The sequence below is a fragment of the Magnusiomyces paraingens genome, assembly GCF_902498895.1.
Source record: "Magnusiomyces paraingens strain CBS 517.90 genome assembly, contig: contig5, whole genome shotgun sequence".
Taxonomy (NCBI): Eukaryota; Fungi; Ascomycota; class Dipodascomycetes; order Dipodascales; family Dipodascaceae; genus Magnusiomyces; species Magnusiomyces paraingens.
Window position 1 is genome coordinate 2587955 of NW_022474071.1, and position 27164 is coordinate 2615118.

Here is a 27164-nt window from a genome sequence, read left to right on the forward strand (position 1 = left end):
TTTTTCTAACTAGGTTACAAGGCATCGTTTTATTTAATATATATAAATATATTTATAAATATTATTCTTCCCCCCCTCCTTAAGAAAAAACGCCTTTGAGAAAAAAATGATGAACAAACGTTTCTTGTAATATGATCTCAAAAATCGTCTAGACTACAATAATTGATAAACAATTGGTTGCAAAATAGATAAGATATATAGATTCCTTTAAAAACATAGAATTGATCTTGGAAATTTTTCTCTTGGAAATCACCACTTTTGTTTAAAAAAAAAAAAAAAAAAAAAAAAAAACTACTGAAATCCATTGTCCAAGCCTTGGCAAACCAAACCAACTCAAAATAATTCTCTTACCCGAAAAAACATTCATACATATATGTTTATAGATATATTGTTGTTGTAATTATAATTATATTACTATATTTTTTTTGAAGTAGTGTAGACACAAGAAAGAAAGAAGGAAAGAAGGAAGAAAAAAAAAATAGATTATGTAATAAATAATAATAATAATAATAATAATAATAATAATAATAATAATAATAATAATAATAATAATAATAATAATAATAATAATAATAATAATAATAATAATAATAATAATAATAATAATAATAATAATAATTATAATAATAATAATAATAAATTTATCTAAAAAAATATTTTATTTATTTTTTTTTTTTTCCCGCCAACCCCTTGGCTGACGTCGTCGCCCGCCCTGCTTCACCACCTCCTCCTTCCACTGCAATTTTTTATCTGCTTAGGTAATAATTATAATAACACTTGCTACACCTATGTATACTTGCAAACATTTATCCGAACTTACTCCTAAATTCAGGTTACCACAAGTTACAAAAAAAAATATCTTCTTATTTATTTACAATAAATCAATAAATCAACAATCAAGCTTCTATATATAGATATTATATATATATTCCATTAATTATATATTCAATCCATCATTTACAATGCAATTGAACTCCGACCTCCCTTACTTTTCTTCTTCTTCTTCTTTTTCTTCTCATCATCGGCTCCATTGCCATCAAAATAGTTCACACCACGTACCCTCTTAACTCCAGCTACTCCCCTGCCATTCTCTATCTGGTCCCGCTCCTTTCTCTTGGCCCGCTTCTTGCTTCGTGTCTCAAGTCGCTGCGCTGCAAACGCAGCAGGATCTGCAACTGCTGCTACTGCTCGCTGCTTTCTGCGCTCAGCTCGTAAATCGAGAACGCGTGACCGCACTGTTCCGTAGGCCTTCATGTATGCGGTGGTCCCAAGTTTCTCCCGTACAATCTCAACAGCCTCTTGGGAAAGCGTCTGGATCTCATGAGTTTGTTTCGCCTTAGTGTCTGATCCATCACTGCCTCCAGCGCTCGTAATTAGGCCCTCGATATAAGGATATACCCCGTAAATCATACCTGGGGCAAGCATAGTAGCCCGTTCAACAGACACTGTAGTCACAACTGACGCAAGGAACTGAATAATAGCCTTCTTGGACTCAAAAAGATTGTGCGATCGCTTCTCAGTGCGCAGAATTAATCCAACCTTGGCCACAAGCCAATGTAAAGCAGACTTGTCTTTTTCTTTTTCTTTCTCTTTCTCTTCACTTTCATCAGCCTCCTCCGGCTCATATGTAATACCATATTCCTCTAGCTTCATGCTAATGAAAACAAGATTCTTTGCTATCTGCAGCGCAAGTTCCCCAGCAACATCAGGAGTAGCAAGCTGCTCAACCTGCTTTTCAGTCAAAGAAATATAACTAAACTTAATCTTCGCCTCTTCTTCATCTTCAGCAAACTTGTACGACTCGACAGAAATATACTTTGCTGCAGCTGGATACTTATCAGCCTCCTCCTGAACAGCCCCAAGCAATTGCCCAAGAAGTCGCGACGATGCTAATCGGATCCATGCATGGGGATAAAGCATCACTCCTTCAACAAGCTTCCAACGCTCCGCCCAGCTTTGCGAGTAACCAAGCGCAGGCTCCAGGTCCACAATCTTTGTAAACAACCTCAACGCAAAGTAAACCAGCCCCCATTCCACAGCAGGCTGTTGCTTCTCATCCTCTTCCTTAGGGAATGGGCTGACGTAGTCATCATCGTCATCATCAGATTCAAAACCAGGCTTAGCTGCTTCCTTAGGCTTCTTACCTGCTAAACTCAAAATCTCAGAAATCCGTGTTTGAGCAAGAGGAACAAGCTTGGCATTCTTGTGGATTCCAAGCTGGTCAAAGTACAATCCTGAAATCTGCAATCCACCCCGTAACAAAAGACCATTGCTAATTGGCGCTTGCAACCAAGCCACAACGTACTTGTCAATAATCTCAAGCTCAGAACCACGCGCACGCTCCAACAATTGCTTAATTAACACTGCCGCACTTTCACGAGCAGAAGCAGCATCGTCATTCTGCAAAACAAGTGCAAGTGCAACAAAAAACGAAGTAGTCACATCTTTCAAATGCGTATAGTCAATGTGCTCAATCAGTAAATGAATCAACTCCATAACTGACAACCGGCCATCAATCCCCTTGTACTGCAAATTGTCTACCAAAAACTTAAACTGCTGGCGAATCCGATCCTTTCCTTGAGGGTACTCAGTCATAAACTCAAGATATGTATTACGGCACACATCCCGCGTAGATTTGGTCTGATTAGTAACCATGGCTGCTGCAATCTTGTCCATAACGTCGTAAACTTCAGGAATCAAAATTGCACGTCCAATAACAGCTCGCACAAACGAAAACGTCGTATTATAACGTTCAGGTTCTTCAATATCGGGCTTCACACGCTCAAGCAAGTACGCAATAGCAGGTTCTGGAACTGTAATAGTATCACGATGTGTCAAAACAGCAGTCATGAATTGCAATGCTGCCTGACACAGCTCTGAATTGGTACTCGGCGAACTTCTCACAATTTGAATCACTTCATGGATATATTCCTCAGAAATAGTTTTCTCGTCAATACATTCAGCAGTAACCTTGTGACGCAAAATAACAACAAGCAAGCGCAATGCTGCAATCTGAACATCCTCAAACTTAGATGTTAACTGCGATCCAAGCATTGGAATAAATGCAGTCACATTGGTAGCAGACAACAACTCAGAATGCTTGTTCAACACTCTGCGAATCATCTCAAACACAAACTTGATAATCATGTGCAAATTGTCTGTGTAAAAGTGTTTCGGCTTAGGACCACCACCAAACACACTCCGGCGTTCCTGGCGCTGCATCTGTTTGCTTGTCAATGGTGTTGTTGCACCAGCAAGGTCAACACGGAAATGGTCATTCTCGTAATAAGCCTGCTCCATCAGTGCATCATTATCCTCCTCCTCACGTTGAGCCTTGAGAGCCTCTGCCTCTTCCTTCTCCAAGTCTTGCGTCATTTTGTACAATTCATACGCCAACACAAGAACCTGGCGAGATCCAGACTCTTCATTCTGGTTCAAACCAAGACCGTACCGTTTCAACAACTCTTCAACCTTGCGCTCGCTCTTCACATTAAGTTTCTCATACAACAAAATCATACGCACAGGGTCAAGAAGTTTGCCAAACTTGCTCAGAGAAATATTAGAAGCCATAAGCTCACCAGTTTCAAAACTCTTTTGCTTCTTGACTTCCATCAGCTTACTGTGATAGTCCTCAGCCTCCTTCTCCAAACCAGTTACTCCAAAAATGTCTTCCATCATAATTTCTGGAATCAAGTCAATACAGTTATCTAAATCACCATGCTTCAGCACTGGTGTAAGCTCAGACAAAAGATTATGAACAGTGAAGCCCAAAATATGCAAATATGCACCGCGGCGAAGAGCACTACGAAGCTCGCGCACAAGGAAGGGAAAATACTTGGCACCAAGGAGCTTAGTAACTTCGCGCAACACCTTGCGCACCTTTGTTCGCAATGTTTCGGATCTTGAGCGCAACACTTGGCATACGTTGGTCAAGACTCCAGGAAGCTTCACGACAAACAAGTCATAGGGAAGAGCCTTAAGGAACTTGACAACGGGTGTAAGAAGACCAACATGCTCGCGCAACAAATCCTCATTGTTAGTAGAAATTGCACCCTGAAGAATAGGCATGATTTCATTCAAAACAAAGTTGGCAAACTCTTTCTCAGATGGAACGACATTTGCAAGCAAAATTGCACCAGGGTAGCCTTCAACTTCCATCTTATCTTCGGTATCTTCCTCGTCCTCATCCTCGTCTTCCTTGTCAAAAGCATTAGACACAGCACTTATCAATCTAATGTTAACTGCCATGTTCAAAGGCTTGGTCTTAACAAATGAAACATAGCGGCGAGTAACATCCTTGTATTCATCCCAGCATAAATGACGACACAGTTCCGAAATAGTATCAACTGCAGCAACAGTAATCGGATTGTTGGGTTCTGGCGCATAGTCAATATAATGTTCTGTGATAGGAAGCAAATAGTCTGAAATGCTTGGATCTGTAAGTTTGATTTGCTTGGCAACAACACCAAGTTGAATAATGGCTTTCTTGCGAGAGGGGATGTGAACGCTAACAATATTGCGGAAAAAGTTGCTACTCTTGGCAGGAGCAGAAAGAGCAATCTTATCATTTGCTTCTTCAGTGTCGTCTTCTTCATCATCTTTAGCATCCTCGTCATCATCACCCAAAAGAGCTTTCATATCATCCAAAACAGAGTACCAAGTACCATTGGCAACCAAGTGCCCAAGGACATTAATATACCAGTGTCTGATAAGTTCGTCGATAACCAAAATACCCGAACGAATCTGGGGAAGAACAATGGACTCCAAAAGAGCAATCAAAGGTTGAGCCTGCTCGGAAGAAGACTTGCCAGCAAAACAATCCACAAATCGGCGCAAAGAATATGCTGATCCTTCTCTGGCTGACAACTCTTCAGGATCCTGAATGTAGTACAAAAAGTTGTAAAGCAATGGCTTCCATTCCGTTTCCGTAAGATTGTTGTAAATTTCCTCATTGATTTCCTGATAACCATCAAGACGGGCATCGTAATCAGGGACACCCATACGGTCTGCAGAGAAAGCATTAAGACATGAAACAAGTCTGCCAGCACGCTTGAACTCGGGGACTCTGTCTCCAAAAACGGCATAAAGCTTGCATAAACTCTTGCGAGGATAAACATCGTGAAACTCCAAAAATAGTTTGGCAAGACCATGGTAGGCACTAATAATCTTGCTCGTAGGAACATCGGAATCAGAAAGAATAGATGAGAGTGCCTCCAGCATGTCGCCCTTAACTTGCAGAGAAATCTTCTTCGAGGGTTTGTCCATGGCCGTAAGACAAACATGAATAAGCTCATCGCGAATCTTCTTGTCAGTAATGAAACCTGCAGTGGTAAGCTTGACAAGGAGAGCTGACTCCTTTTGCAAAATGTAGGAAGGTGTAGAATCTCTGTTGAAAAGAGCAGGAAGACTGGCCAAAACAATTGGCACAGAAACATCCATAAGCTTCTTCCAAAGAGAAGCATCCTTCTTGTTTGAAGAAAATTCGGAAACATCGTTCAGCGCCAAAATGCTGCGGACAGAATCAATAACAATCTCAACTACCTTGTCACCAATTGTCTCCACTTGAATGCAAGATACAAAGCGAGCAAAGATGGCACATTTGTCATGCGCTAGAAGCTTCCAGTAGCGAGCCGACTTAGAAAGAAGACCAAAGAATCGCATAAAGACATTGGGGAACTTCAAAGTATTAAAGTATAAGTGCCGTAAATTTGGAGAGAAAATGTACTTATAAAGAGTGTTGAAAAAAGAACTGAAATCCAGAGATCTGTCTTTATCAAAAGTGTCAAAAATCAAATTCAAGCAGCGAATACCAGCTTGCATGATGGTTTTCAAAATGTTGGCTTCATGAGTAGCCTTTTTACCCTCGACAGCTGATACTGAAGCTTGTAAGTTATACTGAGAAGTATACAAACAAAACATCAGTGATTCTAAAATGACGTCTAGTGCAGACTTGACGTGCGTTCTAATTTCTCTCAACATATCTTCCAGCATACTCAAGAAACCCATTTGGCGGCGCAAATCCTTAACGGTAAAGTTTGTATTTTGAAGAGCAGTAGCCATCTTTTCGTTTAATGAAATAACACTTGTACTAGAAACCTTTGCTGCAGGCTCAGAAAAGAATTCGCGAGACTCAATACGATCAGTCGCAAGAACAACAAATTCACGTATGTACTCAGAAGGAACGGTACCCAAACTTTGAATTACTGCAGAACGACGGCCTTCACGAGCAATCTGAGAACGACCAAACAGGAGTCTAATGATGAGAGGGAGAAGAACAGGAAGCTCATCGGGATGAACAGAATTGTCACCAGATGTTCTAAAAAGATATGCAAGTTCCTCGCGAAAACGAACGTTATCAAGAAGCCAATCGAGATTCTCAAAGTATTTGTGAATGATGGGGTTCTTAAAAGTGTCTATACACTTGAGAGCTCTCTTTTGAATCTGAACTTGACTGTGGCTGAGCAAGTATAAGTATCTGTTATAAAGCTCATCGGAGTGTTCAATCTTTTCTGGGTTTTTAAAATTGGAAAATGTTTCAAGAAGCAAATCGCGCTCCTTCATGGTCCACGAGTCAACGGTAGTTACCGGAGAAGCAAGAGAGACATCATCTTCCTCTTCTTCATCAGCTTCCTCGTCTTCTTCTTCCTCTTCCAAAATAAATGGCAATAAGTCTTCAGCATGCTTTTCAGCCAACCAAGAAACTTTGACAAGAGCTTGAAGAGTCATGTATCGTCTGTTAGAAGGAACTGTAGGAAAAGCAATTGATTCCTCAACTTGCAAAGTAGAAGCATTGGAAACGCCCTTGCTAAAAATTGCAATGCTCAGCAATGTGTTTCTAGTTACTTTGCGAGATATTGAGCAGCCAATCTCTGGTAGGGCCGTCGAAGACTGGAGTTCCATAGATTCTTCTGTTGGCAGAGGTTCAGCATCTAAGAGAGAAAAGTCGGAGTTTTGCTTGTCAGCATTGTAACTAATCCACTGGTAGAAAAGCTTCCATATAAGGTCACCAGCACGTTCAGCAGCCTTGGAAATGGCATCCATGGCACCATCAGTGGTGGGCTTGAATTTGACTGTCAGCAAACCAAACAAAAAGTATACAACAGCCTTGTCTGCAACTTCATCAACAGCGGTGACTGTGTAGGCAGCACCCAGGCTTCGGAGTTGGATAGGAATGTTTCTAGAGTTTCTGAGATCAATGTCAGTGGTATCAACACCTTGACATTGTGTAATGAGCTTCGGAACCGGTTGCTTTGTTGCAAGAAACAATTGAGCAATGGCGTTCAAAGAAAGAGAGCGCATAGAATCAGAAGAACTAATAAGATTGTTACATATGGAAAAAGAAAATTTTTTGACCTCGTCAGCAGAAAGCACTTCAAACGAAGAAGTCTTGATCAACGAAGAAAGGAAGCTGCTAAAACCTTCCACAACATCAAATGAAGTGGAAAAAGAATCAAAAACATTTTTAATCATTGAAATTAGTTTCTTATATTCTTCTGTAGAAAAATTTGAAATGTTGGAAGTGACAGAGAAAAGCTTTCCGACAAGAGATGCTCGAAGAGAAGATACATTAGCAGCATCACCATCAAAATCCTTCACTAAAACAGACAGTAGTCTAGAAATATCGATGGAATCACTGTTTATTAAAACAGAAATAGAAACGACTTCAAGATCCCACCATAATTGAACGCATTTGCTGAGTGAATCCTCGGTGCTGGTATCAAACTTTTTAAACCCATTTATTCTGGCAATGATTGCCTTTGTATATGGAGAAGAAAGATTAATTCTTAATCCAGATTTTGAGGCCGTAGTATCTTTATTGAGCAAGCCTGCTTTGTTGATGTTGGAAATCAAATAAGAAATTTCATTAATATATTCCGTATGATATTTGTTAATGAATTTAGTAATGAATGATGGAGCAAAACTTTGAAATTTTTCAGGAGCTGTTTCCAGAAATGAGTTTGAAAATGGAAGGAAAAGACACCCGTCAGCAATTTGGAGAAAGTGCTCAAAAATCTTGATTGAGTAGCCTGCAGAATACTTTAATTCAGATGTTGTAATTGGACCTACCGAAGCTTCAATCAAATATGGAGCAAGAGGTTGAATAGAACTAGCAGTGAGCTTTAAAGATTTGTTTTTGGTAGGATCTAATATTGAAATAATTTTTATTAAGCTCGAATAAACACCATTCCAGTCGCTAACCCTGCTGCCACGCTTAAGCGCAGCAAGAGAATATATCAGCTTGCATGGTATTATAAAGTAATTGCATGCGTTTTCCTTTTTGCTATTGTTAAACTGAGCAATCGATGTTGTCGAAAGCATGTAAGCTTGATCAAATAAAACGGTAGCACTTTCCGGAGTGGAGTACTCAATGAGATCCAAGTATATGAGAGCAAAATAATCGGCAATGATATGAAAGTCATCTAAAGTAATTTCTGTATCAGGACTGGTGACCGTATTAAACAAAGCGCCAATGATGTTTGCAGTGCGAGAGTGTAAGTTTCCAGGAGAGCTCTTCATTGTTTCAATCAATAAAATTGCACAAGAATCAAAAAATTCACGGTTACCAGTGCCTTCTTCTTCTTCCTTCTTAGATTTCAACACCTTTGAAACAATATGAGTAATTATTTTTTGCAAAGATTCTCCGGTAGATTTTCTAATCAAAAACGATAAAGATTCAGCAGTAAATCTACCAACAAATGCCTTTCTGAACTGAGTAGTATCATCCGGATCGGTGGTGCGAGCATAGCAAAGCAAAGGTGATAAAAGGTCGAATGTAGGGACAAGATTCGTAACTAGTAATCGATAAAGATATTTAAATAAATAGGCGATGCAATTAAATGTCCATTCGATGACTGAAAGATTAGAAAGAGTGGTGAGTTCCATCAGCAACTTAAGAGTAGGTGGGTAATATGGCTCGAAATCAGGACCGAGATCACGAGCAAAATGAGTAGTAAGACTATTAAGTTAGAAAAATTAGGCTTGTAAAAATTTCAAAAAACTTACTCTAATAATGATTCCAAAGAATGTTCATCCTTCTTTGCGATATACTTTAGAAGTAACTGACTAATTTCCTTTTGGTTATGAAGAATCAAAGGCAAGGATTGGCAGAGCGGCGCACATTCACTTGCAAAGTCAGTGAAATTTGTAGATAAGTTTAAAGCAGCCCAGTGATTAAAAGCCGCTAAAAAGTAAGATTTTGTGTTTTCGTCATCCTCCACTGCACCTGCGGATCCCTTCTTTCTCCTCAGCTTGCGAATAGGATCAATCTTGATCGCGTTTACACGTTCGGAAAAGGGAACATACTAGAAAAAATTAGAAAAATGAACCTGGGTTTACAAAATTAAAACATACAGTATGATTTTTATAAGACTGTGTCCCATGTTTGGGGGCCTTCTTAGTTGTAAGGCCCATGTTTTGTCCGTTTAGTTAATGATGAACAATGATGTTGAGATGAATAAAAAAATTTTTACGCGGTCGACAGAAAAAAAAAAAAAATTTCAAATTAGGATTGACCCTTGCCCACATACAGCCGTTTATAGTCATGTGATATGTATTGTGCGGCTCAATATTCATTAAGAAGGTATTTCTGAAAAAACTCTCTACGCGCAAGATTTTTGGGAAAACAACAGTTAAAAGTCACAAAAATTGGAAGGTATGTTTTCAAAATAATATGATTCCTGTTTATAACAATCAATAGTCTATTATAATAAATAAATAATTTAATTATGTTATATTTTTAATTAAATTTCTATAAACAATTTTTTTTAAGTTAAATAAACGACAATATTTTAAAAGCTAGACCAACAACTAAAAAATCATCAAGGCAACATCGAACAGAAACAGTCTTAAGGGGAACTGACTAAAAAACGTAAAGTTTAAAATACAGAAATAAATATTGTTTACTATAGCTTGCAAAATGTAGACTTATTCAACCAGTTTTAAGAGTAGTTAACCAGAAGGGACTGGAAGCCCAAGACAATGGTTGCTTTAATGTGTACAGATTAAAAAAAATAGCTCTTCATGTAATTGTCACGTTTACAAATAAGTGTGAAAGTAAATTGCAATAAATTTGTTTTTGAAATTTTAAAAGGATTGCCAAAACAGTACTGTAAAGTCATGGGGAAATCAAATTTGATTCAGATTTAACAATTGAAAGCTTAAAAACTTTTTTTTGATTTTTTTCAAAAACAACCAAAATAGCAATAATGAATCAATAAGAAGTCCTACTAGAAAAAAAAGAGGGCAAATATTCAAAAGAATTGTGTGACTTAATGTTATTTGCACTACTCAGGTACGATCTATCAATAGACCTCTAGTTAAGATTCCTATTGAAACTTATTTGTAGATGAGACAAGACCAGAGTATTTTAATTGAATTCTCTCAACTACCCCAATAGCAGTTATTTGATTACATGGTTTGTAATATATTCTAAATTATCTCTATTTATAAAAAAAAAAACCCCTATTTTAAAAAAATAAATTAATAAATATTGTAGACGCGAGTGGTTTCCAAATCATGTTTGTAAGTCCGTTTAGGTCTTTTAATATTCCCCATCACCTCAAGTGGTAAAAGCCAATCTCATTTTTGAATCATCATGATATAAATTGTTATAAAGGGGAGTTGTAATCTTGAAAGAAGATCAAATAGAGTACATCAACAAGTAATTTATTCAAAAAATGAAGCAAAATAAATCATATTAATAGTGACAATTACGACTATGGATAGTTTCCTGAGAAAAGAGAAGGATTATTATATTTCCATGAGACCGAGCATCTACTGATAATGGTGTGCGGCTCAGTAGCGATAGACGCCGGATCAACGTGACATTGACTCTGGCCAAAAAGCAGGTGCATAGGGGGGAGCTCAAAAACTTTTGAAAAAGTCAATTGAAGACGCCAAACACTATTAATACTTTTGTTTTAATAAATGTAGAGTCAGCAACTTAGGAGAGTGTCTTTAGAATATGCTTTTCAAACAGAATATTTGTAAACATGTTACAAATTAGTTATCTGCATATATGACATGTTATCAACCATCATACTCAGTATGGTTTGAAACCAAATTCAAAGCTTATTTTTCATCAGACTTATTCGATCCCAAATCGTTGCGCATTGAGTTTACATAAACCAACATCATCGATTCGCAAAATAAACGGAAAGATAGCACGACAACCATGAAAAAAAAGGCTACTCCGTTCTATTCTACAAATCAGTTTACTCTTACGGTTTTGAGCTGGGACTATCACTGCGATTCGCAATTGCCCCGCGAGATAAGTAGTAAAGAGCCAGAATTGGATGAAGAAGAAGAGAGCTTCAAGTACCAGTCAGTTCCACCAGTTTTTAAAAATACTCTTAATTACAAGAGTGCAATGATACCGTTGATGAAAGTCGAGCTTTGGGCTAGCATTCTTAAGGCAAAAATGGAGGATTTTTATCTGCCATTTCATGCTACAATCACAAGAATTAAAAGTCAGAGTAAAAAGAATGAGAATTTATTTTTGACAGTACCTAAGGCTCAAGCAGCAGCTGCGAAATATTTCCCCGGTGATTTAATTCTCTTGACCAATTTTCCTGATCAGGATAAAGGTCCTTTCCCTCCTAGTTCCCAAATGCCTTGTATCTTTGCTCGTGTTTCTGTTGTTTCAGAGGATCGCACCAAGTTGACAGTTATGATCAATAAGCGCAACAATTTTTCCAAAAAGTACTTTATTAAAGGAGCAAAGTATCATGGACTTAAAGTTATAAGGTAAGTTTGATTTGATTGATTAGACAAATGATCTAACAGTAGTAGTTTGGTGACTGCGGAACGCGAATACTTTGCATTGAGTAAACTGGCTGCTTCTCCTTTAGCAAAGAGGATTTTTAATGCGAAGCTTGAATGGATCAAAGCTTCAAACCCTTCTGACATTTCTAAAATCATGAAAAAGTTTGGTGTCAATGAATCTCAAGCAGGAGCTATTCACTCGGCCACTACTGGTCTGGGGTTCAAATTGATCCAGGGGTAAGATTATGTGGTTAAAAAAATTTTTTTTTCTATGCTAACAATGCAGACCTCCGGGTACTGGAAAAACCACGACTATTATTAGCATTCTTGCGACGCTGCTTATGGAAAAGCAGCAGGAAAAAGCTAAAAAGAAGATTCTTGTGTGTGCACCTTCCAACGCAGCTATTGATGAACTTATTGGTAGACTGAAGGATGGAATAGAGACAGCTACTGGAATTAAGTTAAATCCCAGGATTGTTCGTCTTGGTCGCCCTGAAGTTGTGACTGGGTCAGCTAAAAACTTTACAATCGAAAGCCAGTTGGATCAGGGGTTACAGCTGAAGGAAATTAACAGAGTCAAAGCGGAAATTTCAGTGTTGGCGCGCAAGGTGAGCAAAGCTGCAGAAGATACAAGACACATGGAGCGGAGAATTGCAAACAAATGCAAATGCAAAAAATGTTTAAAAGATCCGGTTCAAGACGTTAATGCTGCCAAGATTCAATTGAACAATCTTAAGGAATTGTCAAAAAATATTTGCAACCAGATTCACCAGATGCGAGAAAATAACAGTATAAATATTCAAAAACGTGAGGGGGCTTCACGACGTTTGATTAAGGATGCGGATATTGTAGTATCGACACTTTCGGGTGCAGGTCAGCACTCTTTGCGGGTACTTAACTTAGAGTTTCAAACTGTAATTGTGGATGAAGCCGCACAGTGCGTTGAGCCGTCGTTGTTGATTCCATTACAGTATAAAGCGAGGCGATGTATTCTTGTTGGAGATCCCAAGCAGCTGCCGCCAACAGTGCTATCCAAATATGGAACCCATAAAAACTACGGGCAGTCGTTATTTTTGCGAATGTACATGGCGCACCCCTCACGCACTCATATGCTCAATGTCCAGTACCGTATGAATCCGGATATTTCCAAGTTCCCGAACCAAGAATTCTACCAGGGCAAGCTAATGGATGGTCCTGAGAATGGGCTCAAGACCGCACGACCATGGCACATGGCTGCACAGGGCTTGCTTACACCGTTTAGGTTTTTCAACGTGATTGGTGAAGAGGCTCAAAACCAGTTGACAAAGTCATACTTTAACAAGAACGAAGCCGATTTTGTTTATGAGTTGTACCAATTTTTGCGAGGATCGACGCAAGAATCGTTGGAAGGCAAAGTTGGTATTATTTCAATGTACCGTGAACAGGTTTCATACATTAAGTCAGTGTTTGAGCGGAACCTGAGTGCAGATGAGGTGAAAGGAATTTACTTTAGTACGGTGGATGGGTTCCAAGGCCAAGAAAAGGACGTTATTATCTTGTCTTGTGTGCGTGCAAAGATAAAAGTCGGCAAGGACATTGGATTTTTGTCAGATAAGCGACGCATGAACGTTGCATTAACTAGAGCAAAGGCGGCCATGTGGGTTGTGGGTAACCGGCGCACGCTCAATGAAGGACGTACGTGGGGACGGTTGGTTCAATCTGCGGTGGATCGTGGGTTAATTTCTAGTGCTCAAATAAACTAAGATATGGACATTATATTTAGGAATAGGGAAGAAACAAAAAATAATACATGTAATTTTTTTTTTTAATCAGTAGTTTTGGCGGCCTAACCGCGGTTTCCATGGAATGCCTGGATGAGACTCCGGGGTTGCTTGGTCGTCTTCTTTCCATATTTTGATGGATTTGTCTGCCTCGCCTGTAATGAGCCGGATTCCTGAGTGGTCAAAAGTACTAGCAAAAATACCATTTTCTGACTCGAGAGAGCCTGGGCCTGCAATTGTTGCAGTTTCTTGAAACTTGTGACCAGTTTTCCAATCGAAAAAGCCAATAGCGCCATTGTCTGCGCCGGCAAACATGACACCATCTTGATTGACACTGAGGGTATTGACAATGGAATTAAGTGGGGGGTAAAAGTTATTCATAAAGTCGCCATCAGGGAACTTCCATTGTTTGATGTTATCGCGACTGGCAGTTGCAAAGGTAAACTCTTCTGGGTGTAGCGCCAGCCCACGAACAGGCTTCTTGTGGTGCGTCAGCACGGTAGTTGTTTTACCAGCAGCAAGATCCCATAAACGGACAGTGGTGTCAACAGAAGTGGTGACGACCTGTGGGTCGGCCGCCTGGCAACGGACCTGGGTGATGGCGGCTTTATGGCCAGTGAGAACGTGAATGGGTTGACGCGTACGGATATCCCAAACACGCGCAACAGCATCATTACCTGCAGAAACAAGAACGTCAAGAGTAGGATGGAGTGCAAGAGAGTATACACCGGAAAGATGGCCATGGTAATGGCGGACAACCTTGTTTGTTTCAAGATCCCAGCACTTGACCATCTTGTCTTCACCAGCTGAGAATAAGTAAGGGTGACGGTCAGAGACTGCAAGCCCACGAATAGCCATAATGTGACCCGTAAGTGATAACCGCAGTTCGCCCGAGGCAAGGTCCCAGATCTTGATTGTGCGATCAGAAGAGCCTGTTGCAAACCATTGATTATCAGGCTCGACACACACGCTGCGGACCCAGCCCTGGTGGCCATTGATGACGCGCATAAGTTTCCATGGCCTGTGCCACTGGGGTTTTTCCTGGGCGTAAATGTTTTTGTTGATAAGAGACGAGGATTGTGAGCCGGACGACGGTGTGTGTTTGTGTCGGAGTGCCAGCGCCGAGGATTCAGAAGGAATCGGGACGCCTTCAATGAGTTTGCGTGTGGACGCGTCAATCGTTGTTGTAGCTGTTGCAAGGTTACTACCAGGCTTGGACACACCGGCTGGGGGTTTACGTTTGGCAGCAGCAGCATCCATTTTTCTTTGGACGTATGCTGGGAGCGTTTGAGATGGCGCGTACTCCGCACGGAACTTGTGCAGGACGCGAAGCTTCGAAGCCGCGGGGGATCCAGCCTCCGCGGAAGATGTGGAATCGTCTAGTGGGAGCAATGCATTTCCAAATAGTCCAGAGGTTGCAGCTTTAATATGGGTTTCTGAAGTTTTCTTGATAGCGTCGTAATCGATCTTGTCCGGGTCGCCGTAGAAAAGTGCCATGGTCGAGTATGTGTGTATATAATAGAAGCTTTGAACCGGGTCGTATGTGAAGGTGAAAATTTACAAGAGGTACTTGTAGACTGAATATTACTGCTGTTGTGAGTATATTTCAGAATACCTCACGTTAGCTGAGCAGGACCTCGTGGGAAAGCCTTGCCGGCTCCTTTTTCCACCAGAGCCCGCCCAGCAAGTCAGTCAGCCAGCCAGCCAGCCAGCCAGCCAGCCAGCACACAAAAAAAAAAAATCCGCCACCACCACCACCATCACCAACCATCTACTGAATTTTTTTTTTTTTTCTCACCATTCCCTTAGAATCCCTCAAACCCTCCCAAACTCCAAAAAATTAGCTCATTCTAAATGTCCAGACTTTTCAGCAACCCCATCACCGGTATGTTTTTATTAATTATCTTGTTTCCGTTAATTGAATCGTTTTGAATGTTTGTAATTTACTAATCAATTTGATTCAGGTTTTGTGATTCCGGCCGCTGCGCTCTATCTCGCGCAAAACTCTCTTTTCGACGTCAAGGGTGGCACCCGCGCCGTCATCTTCGACCGTCTTAGCGGTGTCCAGCAAGAGGTTGTTGGCGAAGGTACTCACTTTTTGGTTCCCTGGCTGCAAAAGGCCGTTCTCTTTGATGTTAGAACTAGAGTATGTCAAGCATTGGGTTTTGTTTTTTTTTTCTTTCTTTCTTTGTTCTAACAGTATAATTTCTATAGCCCCGCATCATCTCCACAGTCACTGGCTCCAAGGATTTGCAAATGGTGTCACTGACACTCCGTATCTTGCACCGCCCAGATGTTCCACATCTTCCTCGTATCTACCAGGCTCTTGGTCTTGACTATGACGAGCGTGTTTTGCCCTCGATTGGTAATGAGGTTTTGAAGTCCATTGTTGCACAATTTGATGCTGCCGAGCTCATTACCCAGCGTGAAGTTGTTTCTAATAAGATTCGTGATGACTTGCGCAAGCGTGCAGCCGAGTTCAACATTGAGTTGGAGGATGTCTCCATCACCCACATGACTTTTGGCAAGGAGTTCACCAAGGCTGTTGAACAGAAGCAGATTGCTCAGCAGGATGCTGAGCGTGCGCGGTTCACTGTCGAGAAGGCTGAGCAGGAACGCCAGGCCTCTGTTATTCGTGCTGAGGGTGAAGCCGAGGCTGCAGAGACCATTTCTAAGGCCCTGGAAAAGGCCGGCGATGGTCTGCTTTTGATTCGTAGAATTGAGGCTTCTAAGGACATTGCAAAGATTCTGGCCAATTCGCCCAATGTGACATACTTGCCATCTAACTCTGGCACGGGCGGGGCCCAAGCCGGTACCTCCAACAGTTTGTTGCTCAACATTGGCCGATAATTAAAGAAGCTTGAGATTAGTTTTCTATAAAGTGTACATAAAAAAATTAAATGAAAGGAAATTTATATAACTTTTTTTTTTTTTTTTTTTTTACTTGTTACGGAAAGCGCCATGTTTTCGAGGATAGTTAAAAATGACAAGATCACCTTGAGAGTCAAGTGGAATTACTTTTCTGCGAGTACCACTGGAATTGCCAGGCGAGGATCTGTCAGGGATGTTGTTGCCACCGTCAAGGGGACTTGTACTAGTGAATCCACTGCCGCGAGTCTGATTGATGACAATGGCAACATGGTTACTAGGCGAAGATCTGTCCATTGGAGTGAATATAAAATTCTGTGATGGCGAAGAAGATCTTGACCTCGATCTTGATCTTGATCTGGTTCTGGATCTCAAAGTGTTGTTAAGTTGAGTTGTGAGAATATTGTCAGTGTCTATAATGTTTGAGTATCTGCAGGGCAAATAAGTTGTTTGAGCAGAGTCAGCGGTACCTGGACGACTACTACTGCTGTTGCTGTTTCTTCTTCTGCAGCCATCTGAGTTTTCAGAAGAATTGCCGAGTCGGAAAGTGCGTGCAGCAGTAGCTGTCCAGCGGCGCCACGAGTCGTAAACAGCCGTAGTGGGTGCTGTGGAAGAAGACGTAGAAGGATCCGGGGTGAGCCATGAGGGGAGCCAACGGGCTGCGCGGGTGGCCTGTGGAGCCTTGACTTGAGGAGGGGAAGGAGAAGAAGAAGAGGAGGAGGAAGAAGAATTTTGAGGAAGGCAAGTGACAGTAGTAGTGGGGGGAGACCCAGTTGGTTGTTGGAAGGAAGAAGACAATGCAGGAGATGAAGTCAAAGTTTGGTGGGCATTGTGGGGGCTCGAGAGAAGGGTTGGACGTTCTGCAAGGGTTGTAATGCTGGATGAAGATCCGGATTCTTTGCTAGTTGGTGGAGAGAGCGTTTGGGATTGAGAAGGAGATTGAGAAGGAGAAGATGGTGGTGATGATGACTGACCTAAAGACAAAGGCGACAAGATTCCTGGGCCGGGGACTTTCCAGCGGACGTGAGAATAGGTTGTGGTGGTGGTTGCAGCAGGATGTTTACGTCGCTTTTGGTGTTTTATCCGGTTATTATTATTATCATTATTATTAGAAGCAGTGGAGCACTTGCTTGTGGAAGAAATAAAAGCAGAACTTGGGGGGTGTGGAGGGACGAGATGGGCTCTACTAGCGATGGTTGATGTGGCAGCAGCTTTTGAGCCTAGACAAAATTCAGCACCGTCGAGCTGGCCAAAGGATTTTCTAAAGATTTTGCGGTCCTCAAAGACATCAGATTCGAGGTAAAGTTGTTTGCCGAGAACAGAGTTTGCTTGCTGCTGTTTTTCCAAGGCTTCAATTCTGCGAAGCCATTCATAAAGTACAACGGTGGAGCCAATCAAGGCAACGAGCTCGACGAAATCAGCCCAGGAGCCGTCAACGGAAAGACTGTTGTCAGCAATGTCGAGAAAGAAGAGGACGATGGGGAGAAAGATGGAAACAAGGGAAAAGAGAGCAATGATAAGGAGGTCTTTGCGGAAGGCAATATTTCTCATGATGATGCAATATGCACAGACGCAGCAGCAGTAGAGAATGGACATTGAAATTTTGAAGAGATAACCAAAGACAGAGACAGCTTCTTGAGAGTCGGTAAGATTGTAGTAGTAAGTAGAAGAAGAAGCTGACTGGACTGAAGAAGAAGAAGAAGTAGCGACGTCAAGGTCATCAATGTAGTCGTTTTTAGTGTTTGTAAAGTATATAAACATTGCCCAAATGACAGCGTAGGTGATGTTAAGGACGATTCCAATGCCGAGAATGACACGGGACTCGACGGGTCTTCTAAAGAGTTTAAGAAGGACTTGGACACCAGCGAATCGAGCAACGACGGTTGAAACTAGGAAAAGGATAGAGATTGGGAGTGAGTTATCTACGTAGTCGAAGAGGTCTGGACCTGAATAGTATCCATGTTGTTGCTGGTGGTTGAGATATTTGGTAACCATGACTAGGGTTACTGTGAGAGTAATTGCGGAAAGAACAACGGCAGAGATTTGAAGTTTTGGCCATTGTGGAGCGGAGCCTGAACATAGAATGGAGAGAACCAGCATGTAAGTGATTGTAGTAGTTGCTGCGAGAATAATACAAGTTGGAATGACGCTGTTTAGGAAGGATGGAGATGTTAGTTGGCTATCTTCCTGGGCATTTTGGAGGAAGGAGAAGTCAAACTGGGAACTGTCATATTGTGGGAATCTTTTCAAGAGAGGTGGTGAAGAAGTAGGAGTAGAAGTAGGAATAGAAGAAGTTGAAGTTGAAGTTGAAGTTGAAGTTGAAGTTGAAGTTGAAGTTGAAGTTGAAGTTGAAGTTGAAGTTGAAGTTGAAGTAGAAGAAGAAGAGGATGACGATGACGATGACGATGACGATGACGATGACGATGACGATGACGATTGAGATGAAGATTGTTGTAAAGACAGAGACATTATAGAACTTGCTTTGAGAACCGTTGTCTGGTCCAAGGCGCAGAGAGGCTGGAAGGTAACATTCAAAGGTGTTGAGATGCGAAGAATAGTTTCTGGGTAGTCTGGGAGTGATAAGGTGTCATTTTCCGAGAAACAAGTTGAAACATTAAAGGTATTAGTACTACTACTACTACTACTACTATTACTATTACTATTACTATTGCTCCTGCAGTTCAAGCCGCTACCGCCAATCTCCAAGAAGATTGTGCCAACAAAAGGCAGTTGGGTGTCGTTGAAGATGTAGGATGACGTATGAAAGATAAAGAAGCCATTGTCAAGGACTATAGAAGCGCAGTCTTCGGAGACATTTGAGACCTCTCTCCATTGGGAGGATCGTTGTGTTATGGTAGAAGAGGGTTTGTTAATTCCAAAAATAAATTTGGTGTTGATTGATTGAGGGGAAGATGGGTTGGCATGAGAGGCCACGCGATTATTGAGAGGTAGGGCATGAGTGAAGTTTTTGGCGGTTGCGGCAAGAAAAGAGAAGAGAAGTAGTAGGATAGGTATTAGTGCCTTTACAGGCTTATACATACACACAAAGAGAAGAAAGAGGTGTGATAGAAGGTATGTTAGGGTATTTTAAATATACTTATTTATAAATATATATAATATATAATATATATATATATATTAGAAGATTGAAAAATGTGGTGGTAAAAATATGAAAGAGTGTAAAAAAAAAAAAATTAAAAGGGGGGGGAGGAAGTTGTTAGGCGAGAATTTTAGGCGAGAATTTTATTTTTTTTTTGTTTAAGCACAGGGCTAAATCTGAGAGTAAGATTAGTTAAAGGGAGCATAAATTAAAAGATAATTTTAGATGTATTAGTTACCATATATAATAAAAATAATAATAAGAACAAATATAATATATATATATTTGTAAAAATTAAAAAAAAAAGTCCTAGTTGGCGATGGTTGCAACGGAGTTTTTTTTTATTTTTATTTTTTTTGAAGAATGAAAAAAAAAAGTGGAGATTTGAAAATAAATTAGTTTGAAGAACAAAAAAAAAAAAAAAAAAAAAAAAAAAAGTCAAGATTAAAGCCAAGAAATTTCTAACAATCAAAAAGATAAAAATAAAAAAAATTAATTAAAAAAAAAATAAAAAAAAAAAATAAATAAAAAGAAAGCTTTGCCATGCGGCTGTAATAAGGATAAAGGGATTATGTAAATATTTATGTAAAAAGACATGTCAGAAGAGTGGGCGTGTATTTATTTGTAATGATTAGTCAAAGTGATATAATATATTTAATGATTACTTAATTTTATTATTTAAACTTGCTGAGCCATTTTCATTGAACTATTGCTCATTGGCTAGTGATATAAAATGAAAAAAATAAAAATAAAAATAGTATTAATTAATATATTTAATATAATTAATATAATTATGTAATTATATATTGATAATAATAATTTATTTTATTTTTTAATATTTAATTAATCTTTTATCCGCGGGCCGACCTTTATTAAGATTCCCTTGTCCTAAAACAATTATAAAAGCGGCGGCGGCTTTTTTTTTTTTTAATTTCTTGCGAGGTAAATCAATTTAATATATAAACTTCTTTTTAAACCGATTTATTTTATTATTATTATTATTATACATACCAAATATCAAATTAATTAAATCATTTATATAAATAATAAAATATAAAATATAAAATACTTTAACTTTGGTACTCACAAAACATCTCAAAGCCTCTTCAATTGATTCAATCGGTTTTTCTTCTTCCAGAATTTTTTTTTTTTTTTTCATAAATAATTATAAAAACAAAAATATTTTTCATTTCCCTTAACAAAAAATAAAAAATTCCTCTTTTTTTTTCTTCTTCTTCTTCTTCTTCTTCTTCTTTTTCTAATTTTCATTTTCATTTTCATATTTTCATATTTTCATTTGTTTTTCATTCATTTATTCTCGGGTCCAGCCTTCCAGTTATATTATATATATATAAATATATATATATAAATATATATATATATATATATATTTTTTACAATTTTTGAAAAAAAAAAGCTCAACAAATTTTATAACCAATTTTGTATCTTTCATTCATTCATTCATTCATTCATTCATTCATTTATTCATTTTTTTAAAAAAAAAATTATCTTTCAAAATGATCAAATCCCTCTAAGAAATATACCTCTTTTTCATTTTTTTTTTTTTTGTTTCTTAAAAAAAAAAAAAGTCCCTTAAATTTTTTTTTTTTTGTCTCGTCCAGTGTCTTGGCCTTTGACGACAATCAACACCGCAATATTCGCGCTTCTTTTTTTTTTTTTTTTTTTTAATTCTTGTGTTGCTTTTAATTTTTATTATTATTATTTAAATTTTATATTTAAATTTTATATTTAAAAAATTAAAAAAAAAATCCCTTCTCCTTTTCATTTTCAATATCTCATATAAATCGAAAAAAAAACAAAAAAATGCCCATCTGGTCTAGAAAATCCCGTGCATCGTCAGTATCTTCTCTGACCCATCACAATCAACCTACCATCATCTCTCAAAATCATCAATCCTCTCCATCAATCCCATCATCTCCTACTAAAAATCCACCCATAAATCTCCCATCAGACCCTGTCCAAATTCAAATCCTTTCTCGACAATGTCTTCAGGACCCTTCAGAAGACCCAGGACTCCCCCCATCCTACGCAAATCTCGCACCCATCCCTCCTAGATCTGCCATCCATCCAAGACCAGAAGAAGGCTTCGAATCCCTCCCCTTTTATGCCCCAGCAATCTATAAAGAAGGCCCTGCAATGCGCAAACCTGAACTTATCTCTCCATACCTTCCTGCAACTCAACGTCCTTGGACCCCAATCTACCTTCAACTTAACAATACCCAACTAAACATTTATACAATCATTCCTAAAAAGGGCTCTCCAAATCTACCGCAAGCTCTCCCACCACGTGAAGACACAACATATGATCTCTCATCTTCTCCACATGGCCCTGCCCCGCTTTTGGCCCATCTACTTCGTAACAGATCTTTCCCAATAATTACAAATGTCTCTTCTCCATCATCACCTTCTTATTCTTCTTCTTCTTCTTTTTCTTCTCATTCTTCATCAACGTCCCCTCCTCTCTCCTCCTCGGAAAAGCCTCCTTTCCATCATTTCCATTCCTCTGCATCTAATACCCCGCCATCTGCTGATCTTGCTCAGGGTCTCCAGATCGGACCTAATCACAAAATAGGCAGGCTCCTCAAATCATACACCCTGCAATATGCAGAGGTAGGCGGGGCTCTTGACTACTCTAAGCGTATTTGTGTTTTACGTGTTCGTGCAGAAGCAGAGCAGTTTTTGATCCAGTTAGAATCGGTCTTTGATTGTGTCACTTGGGCAAACGCCATCCAAATGGGTATAGATGTTGCACTTCCTTTAGACGAAAGGCCTTTACCTAAACACAAATTATTACCACGAAGAAACAGACGAAATAGACGAAGGCAAAGAACTGCCAATTCTTCATCCAACTTACCAGCTTCATCTTCTTCACAAGTCCAAACTACAGTTAATAGTCGGGCCATTGCGGCTGCTACTGCTACTGCTACGGGGATCACGGTGGCTCAGCCTCATCAATCTTCTTCATCTTCATCTTCATCTGCATTGCCATCTAACCAACATCAACAGCAACAGCAACAGCAACAGCAACAGCAACAAAGACGAAACAGATTGAATTCTATTTCTTCTCTTTTATCTCAAACATCTGCTCATGAATCTGATTCTTCCATTAATCACTCTAACCGACCTTCAAGGTTCACACGGCTTGTCCAAAAAATCCAAACTCGTTCAGCCTCTTTTTCAGCTACGTCGGGTCCTGTTGCAGCTGCTTTAACTTCATCTAGTACTAGCAAAGCCCAGCCAAGATCTGGTAGCGAGCAAATGGAATGTTCAAATGCAAATAACGATGACACGTTTGTTGAAGATCTTCTTCATCATTCCGAAATGCAGTCTTCTGAAGGCTCTTCAAACCCCCCCGCCCATCATGACACTAACAATTTGGCTGCTCCAGCAACGAAAACACCTGCTGATGACCAAGCCGTGTCTCACGCGGTCGACAACAAACACAACGCTCCCGGTGGCTTCAACAACAGTAGCAGTAGCAATAACAACTGTAATGGAAATAGCAATAGCAATAGCAATAGCAATGATAACAATAACAATAACAACAACAGCAGCAGTAGTAGCAGCAGTTACCCCACCTTGCATCATCAAACTTTTATGCAAACAACTGCATCTGCTTGTAACAAAAATCTCCACCCAAGACAATCAATTTTCCTCGTACATGATGATGTTGATGATGATAATAACAATAAAAATAAAAATAATAATAATGACGACAATGAAAACGACAACAACACAAATACCGTCCAACACGACCATCTCTTAACTAACCAATACACAGCACAGCCACCAAACCTCCCCTCTTCCTCAGCATCAACAGGCTCCTCCGGATCATCTGGATCTTCCGCATTCTCCGCAAATGATCTCACTCACACCCTGACCCCACTCTCATCACCAGATAGCCCTCCACTTTGTGTAAACCTTAACGCTTTCCACTCATCAACATCATCAACACCTGCATCGGTTCTCCATGCTCCGGTCCCGCATCGGGTCCCCCACATTCTTCATACCCACCATCGATTTTCCGAAGACGAAACCGACGACGTCGGTGATGACGAAGAAGAAGAAGACGAAAGTTACGGCCTGGAAGATATCGTAAATAGATACGGTTCAACAGGTTCTTCCAGTGGCACTTCATCCTATGAACTTGACGACGATGAACTGTCCCTCATTAACGCATACTCGGGTATTTCCCCACACTCTTCCTTTTCTGTGGACGGTCCTAATTCAACATCCCATTCTAACCATCACCCTACTGCCCCATTCAGCTTGCCAACCATTCCAGGCACTCCAATTCTCTCAGATTCCCTACCCTTTATGCTGCCACCTTTTACTGCAATGTCACCTTTATTCCGTGCAACAACAAGTACCCCAAGTGGCTGTGACCTCGAAACACCTACATTCGAGCGATCAGCCTTCTTAACAAATGATGACGAAAATATGACTGCCATTTTATCTACTGAGGCTTTTGGAACAACAACAACAACAACAAAAACAACAAACGCTTTGCTTACAGCCCCAGCAACCGTCACTAATACCCGCACACCCACTCCGGAACTCGGATCAGGTGCCTGTCTTAGCACAGAACCAACTAGTAGTTCTCCTTCTACTACAGGCGGTGCCAGTACCCCGGTGACAGCCAGCAGTAGCAGTGCAACCTCGGCCTCTGCAAGCGGTGAAGACGTGACTCCCGACGACTCTTCTCCCTTAGAGAAACCAGAGACTCACCTGCAGTCAGATACCCTTCATCATCACCGCCGTGGACCTTTAGTGGATGAAACTGAGGATGATGAAGGCTACGTTGTTGGAGACGAGGATGAGATGTATGATGACTTGGATGAAGATCCCGATGGTCTTAGTCCTAGATTTCTACGCGAACGACTCCGCCGGCCGTCCTCGTCGTTCACGCATCCTGCTATTGTGGACAATGCAGATCGTGGTCCTCGTCGGCCATCAATGCACGAGTTTTTGGCATATATGGACTCTGGGGACTGTGAGGCTGATGACCCGCACGCCAAATGGGAGCCCAAGCATCCGCACGAGTCACTCAAGCTCATTTTCAGGTGTCTGCAGCCACTGCCTGCCCACGCACCATGGATTGATAAAATGGTTGTTGTTGATGGGCAAAAGTACATTGTGCGACCAGAGTCTTTAATCAAAGTTCCACTTAATTATTAAGTCATTCTTTTTTTAAAAAAAAAAATTTAGAAAAATTTTTAAAAAATATATATATATACATACTATAGATAGAAATTGTTTTATTACGATTGATTAAAATAAAATAAAAAAAAAAATTTTTTAAAAGCAATCTTACTATGGATACACTTGTTTGTAAACTCTGATTATATAATTATTCATTACCTCACAAGCTAAGCCCATAAATAAGCTTCGAAGCTTATTTATATTATATATATATTATTCCATTTTGAGTGCATGTCTTGTAAGGAAAGAAGCAGCCGCATTGTACGCTTAAAGTTAAACACAACTTTTGGACAACAAGTTAACCATTTGACAGCAGCAGGTTAAAATGGGCATGCCCATGGGCTGCAATAGAAAAGAAAGATGATAATTAAATGATAGCAGGTAGGAATAGCCACGGTCATGGTGGAGGGGTTTTTTTTTTTTTTGAAGAAGAAGAAAATGAAGAAAATGAAGTTGGATTTTGTTTTTTTTAAAAATTTTTCGACTTCCAGAAGTATTTGGGAAAAAAAAAGGCCATGTATTGATTTCAAGGTGATAAGCGATAAGGTGGTCTGTTTATACCTTTTCTTTTTTTTTCTTTTTTTTTTTTTTTCCTTTTTTTTGCGTGAGATTACATCGTTCTATCGTTACGTTTCATCATAACTGATCAGTTACTAACATTTTTAGCAGGTTTGAATGGAATCGATTAAATAAAATTAGCAATTGGTTATTGGTTATTGGTTATTGGAATGAAATGGATTCACTTGATTTATTTGCAGCCTGTCACTGGGTGATTTTGTTTACTATCATTGTGTGATTTATGTGAAATCTATGTTGACAGAGACGTCAATTAAGCCAAAAGTATTCTAATTTAATTATAATCAAGTGGTTAGCTTCCTTTAAAGTAGTGTTAACACTTTTCTGCGTTTATGTTCATTTTAAAGAAGTTTTCCATTTATAGTACTTTTTTTTTTTTTCATGAATGGTCTGTTTATTGAAATTAATTCCCGAAAGTGTTTTTTTTTGTAGTTGAACATGTGTGATTATTGTTAAAACGTGCGATCTAAAAAAAATAAAAAATAAAAATGGGTGAGTGAGAGAGTGCTATTTATTGGAATAGGAGAAATAAATGACGTGAGAATCTGGATTTAAAAAAAAAAAAAAAAAAAAAAAAAAAAAAAAGGAGAGAAAAGACAATGAGTTGATGTCAATAGAAATAATAATAATAATAATAATATCAAGTTGATAGCCCTGGAAGATTGAATAAATACAATTAAAAATAAATAATAAAGAATATTTAAATTTAAATTTAAATTTAAAAAGTAAATACTTGTTAAGTTTTTTTTTTTTTTTTTTTTTTTTGTAAACAGGGTTTTATTTTAAAAAAAAAATAATTAAAAAAAACCGATTTTCATGAACATGAGGGGTGGATGTTGTAATTATTGTAAGGATCATAAAGTATAGGATAAGTATTATCCATGGACTTACAAAAAAAAAAAATTTTGCAATATGGAATATAATTGATTTAAAAAATAGAAAAGAATTTGAAGAATGAAGTGAGGAGAGGTTTGTTTTTAAGTCTTGAAAAAAAGAACAAAATAGTATGAGTTATTTTTTAAAGTTGAACTGAAATTCAGAAAGGTCTTTTGGCCAGTGGAGATTTCAGATAGAGCTGATCAGCATCATGGATAATTGAAAATATGAGAGGGGAAAGAAAGAAAAAAAAAAAAAAAAAAAAAAAAAAAAAAAGGAAATCCAATTTTGAACTGGCTAGACTTTTTTTTTATTTCTCTCTATCTCTTTTTAAGCCATAAATGATAATAATACACTTATTACAATATTTATTTTCTCCCTAATTTTATGATTCAAGAAATGAGTTTAAGAGAATAAAAAATAATTGAAAATAATTACAAAGAAAGTTACCATTGAAATATTGAAAGTAGAGTGAAAAGATTTAACAAAAAAAAAGAAAAAAGTTGAAAGATTTTGCTTTTGTTTTCAGCACTTTAAAATGACAGCGTTTTTAAGATAAGGCAGATATCCCTTTTTTTTTTCAAAGAAAAACTATTCCCATATGTGTTTTGCCAATTGATAAATAAATTAGGTAATCTAAAGAAGGTACAAAAAAAAATGTGTTAAACAGGTAAATCCAATTTCTTTTTTTTTTTTTTTATTTATAAATAAACGAAAAAAAAAAAAAAAGCCGTTTTTAAAAAAAAAAAAAAAATTAAAATTAAAATTAAAATTAAAAATTAACCCCACCACACCATCTGAAATCAACTAACTAACTAAAAAAAAAGGGCTTGTTATGAGAGTTATTTGACATTTCGGCTGATAAAAAAATGCTAAACAATAAATACCCCACCTTGTAATAAAAAAAATAATTAAATTTAAAAAAATAAAAATAAAAATAAAAATAAACATTCACCTTTGAGACATTAACAGTAATATTAAACATCCCTGGTTATAAT

At 38.7% G+C, this 27164-nt stretch overlaps 6 protein-coding genes across 6 annotated transcripts; 3 read left to right on the forward strand and 3 right to left on the reverse strand.

Annotated features, from left to right (window-relative positions):
• Positions 1–957: 957 nt before the first annotated feature.
• Positions 958–9411, reverse strand: SAPINGB_P006441 (uncharacterized protein; the record flags this gene model as incomplete). The annotated part of the gene is made up of 3 exons (XM_032001152.1): positions 958–8956; positions 9004–9302; positions 9352–9411. The coding sequence occupies 3 exons, from the start codon at positions 9409–9411 to the stop codon at positions 958–960; spliced, it is 8358 nt and encodes a 2785-aa protein (XP_031857043.1).
• A 1762-nt stretch (positions 9412–11173) lies between these two features.
• Positions 11174–13505, forward strand: SAPINGB_P006442 (uncharacterized protein; the record flags this gene model as incomplete). The annotated part of the gene is made up of 3 exons (XM_032001153.1): positions 11174–11745; positions 11791–12000; positions 12050–13505. The coding sequence occupies 3 exons, from the start codon at positions 11174–11176 to the stop codon at positions 13503–13505; spliced, it is 2238 nt and encodes a 745-aa protein (XP_031857044.1).
• Positions 13506–13571: 66 nt separating this feature from the next.
• On the reverse strand, positions 13572–15020 carry SAPINGB_P006443 (uncharacterized protein; the record flags this gene model as incomplete). The annotated part of the gene is made up of 1 exon (XM_032001154.1): positions 13572–15020. One exon carries the CDS (start codon positions 15018–15020, stop codon positions 13572–13574), a length of 1449 nt encoding a protein of 482 aa, XP_031857045.1.
• A 357-nt stretch (positions 15021–15377) lies between these two features.
• Positions 15378–16373, forward strand: SAPINGB_P006444 (uncharacterized protein; the record flags this gene model as incomplete). Its single annotated transcript, XM_032001155.1, has 3 exons — positions 15378–15408; positions 15488–15669; positions 15738–16373. 3 exons carry the CDS (start codon positions 15378–15380, stop codon positions 16371–16373), a joined length of 849 nt encoding a protein of 282 aa, XP_031857046.1.
• A 90-nt stretch (positions 16374–16463) lies between these two features.
• On the reverse strand, positions 16464–19430 carry SAPINGB_P006445 (uncharacterized protein; the record flags this gene model as incomplete). Its single annotated transcript, XM_032001156.1, has 1 exon — positions 16464–19430. One exon carries the CDS (start codon positions 19428–19430, stop codon positions 16464–16466), a length of 2967 nt encoding a protein of 988 aa, XP_031857047.1.
• A 1885-nt stretch (positions 19431–21315) lies between these two features.
• SAPINGB_P006446 (uncharacterized protein) lies at positions 21316–24690 on the forward strand (the record flags this gene model as incomplete). The annotated part of the gene is made up of 1 exon (XM_032001157.1): positions 21316–24690. One exon carries the CDS (start codon positions 21316–21318, stop codon positions 24688–24690), a length of 3375 nt encoding a protein of 1124 aa, XP_031857048.1.
• Between the last annotated feature and the right edge of the window lie 2474 nt (positions 24691–27164).